The sequence below is a fragment of the Acanthisitta chloris genome, unplaced genomic scaffold, assembly GCF_000695815.1.
Source record: "Acanthisitta chloris isolate BGI_N310 unplaced genomic scaffold, ASM69581v1 scaffold4750, whole genome shotgun sequence".
NCBI classification, from domain to species: Eukaryota; Metazoa; Chordata; class Aves; order Passeriformes; family Acanthisittidae; genus Acanthisitta; species Acanthisitta chloris.
The window spans coordinates 4,875-6,760 of record NW_008652067.1 but is presented as its reverse complement, the minus strand read 5'-3'; the positions used below and the strand labels follow the sequence as shown (position 1 = coordinate 6,760).

Here is a 1,886-nt window from a genome sequence, read left to right as displayed (position 1 = left end):
CCATTTTCTCTCCGCCGCCTCAGCCGCGGCAAAATGGCGCCGAAGGCGTGGCCACGTGGGAGTCCGTCACAACCAGTCACAGGCAGTGTTTCTGTGCCACGTGACTGGCTCGGCCTACAATTCCCATGTGACCGCGCGGCGTTTCCTCTTCCTGTTTCCGCTTCTTCCGCTCATTCCCGGCCGCGGTGGGGAAGGTCGTGCAGGGCGCGTCGCTCTCCTCTCGCTGCCATGTTGTCCGCCAGCGTCCGCCGCTTCACCACCTCCGCCCTGCGCCGCAGCCACTATGAAGAGGGACCGGGGAAGGTACGCGGGGCGGGGGAGTCGTGGGATCGGGATGGGAAAGTGGAATGAATTCCATGTGTCTTGCGATCTCTGAGCAGCCGCAGCTGAGTATATTGTGTGATTAAGGGTTCTTGGCGGTACAGATGATGAGCTTTGCGGTCTGATGCGCGACAATGATACTGTAAACGCTTTCTGATGTACCTCGTGCTTAACGTGCTCTGCCCAAGTGCTGCGTCCAAATGGTTCGTTTCGTATACCTTTTATAGGCGTCTAAAAAGTTAATTTTACGTGGTGGCGATGCTGCTGTGAACGCTTTGTGGTGCATCTCGTGCTTCACCTGTTTTGCCAAGTTCCGCTCCTATAAAAGCTTAATTTTACATACCTAATGGGCATTGGGGGAGGGAGGAAATCTAAGCATTGATGGTGGTTAAACACCAGGACAGGTGGTCTGGGGAGGCTGTGGGGGTTAAATTTGGCTGGGAGAGACCTGCAGCACATTTTCCATGCTTTGGGTTGGAGGGAGAGGGGAAGAGTGGATGGAATGACCTCCAGAGGTCACATCCAGGGAATTGGCATGGAGTGTTAAGGGCTTGGAAGGGACCTTAAAGATCATCTAATCACAATTCTGTGCCACAGGCAGGGATGCTACCCCAGGTTGTTCCAAGTCCCATCTAACCTGGCCTGGAATGCATCCATGGATAGAGCAGCCACAGCTGCTCTGGAAATTAAATTCCAGCCTCTCACCACTCTCAGAGAGAGAAATTTCTTCCCAATATACAGCCTGAATTTCTCTTTCAATTTGTACCCATTTGTTCTTGTCTTTTCACTGCAGTTCCTGATGAAGAGTTCTGCACCAGCTTCCCTGTAGCCCCTTCAGATCCTGGAAGGTTATTCATTACCCAGAATTCTCTTATTTCTTACCTTGAGGAAGGGAAATGGTTTTGAAACTGGTTGGCTGTATCTGATGGTGCTCTGAGCTCCTCAGCATTTTTAAGGCAATGAGAAGGTAATTACTGCACTGATTACTAAACTAAACCTCTTTATCACGCCTAGAACCTTCCCTTCTCTGTGGACAACAAGTGGAGGCTACTGGTGCTGATGTGTGGCTTCTTTGGAAGTGGATTTGCTGCTCCTTTCTTCATTGTGAGGCACCAGCTCCTCAAGAAATAAAGAGTACATACTATAACAGGGTAAGTGGTTCTGTTGCTTTTCATGGCACAGTGCAATCTGAGATCAACAAGCGAGCTTTAAAGTGCTTAACTTCATGGAAAACCTTGATAATGTCCAGCCTTTTGCAGTCCAGGTGTGGTCTGGAGTTTGAATCTAAACTGAAGCCATGAAAAGGTGTTAATTTTGTGTTAGAGCTGCTGCAACTTAGTGGTTCATGAACTTTGCCTCCCCAGAGGCCACACCTCTCTGGCTGCAGCTCACTGTGAGCAAAACCACATCTGCTTCCTCCTCTGGGTGAACACAAATCTGCTCCTGGTGTGATCTTCGGGGACAAGTGGTACATGTGGTGTCACCAAGCAGGATGAGGAGCTGTGATGCTGTAAACAGTTTCTGATGTGCCTCTTGAGAGCTCAGGGTGGGGGAAACAAGATGTC

At 50.2% G+C, this 1,886-nt stretch overlaps 1 protein-coding gene across 1 annotated transcript; it reads left to right on the top strand.

The window, feature by feature from the left end:
- The first annotated feature begins 228 nt into the window (after positions 1 to 228).
- On the top strand, positions 229 to 1,452 carry LOC103803111 (cytochrome c oxidase subunit 7C, mitochondrial). Its single transcript, XM_009075651.1, has 2 exons — positions 229 to 303; positions 1,336 to 1,452. Exons 1-2 carry the CDS (start codon positions 229 to 231, stop codon positions 1,450 to 1,452), a joined length of 192 nt encoding a protein of 63 aa, XP_009073899.1.
- The last annotated feature ends 434 nt before the right edge of the window (positions 1,453 to 1,886 follow it).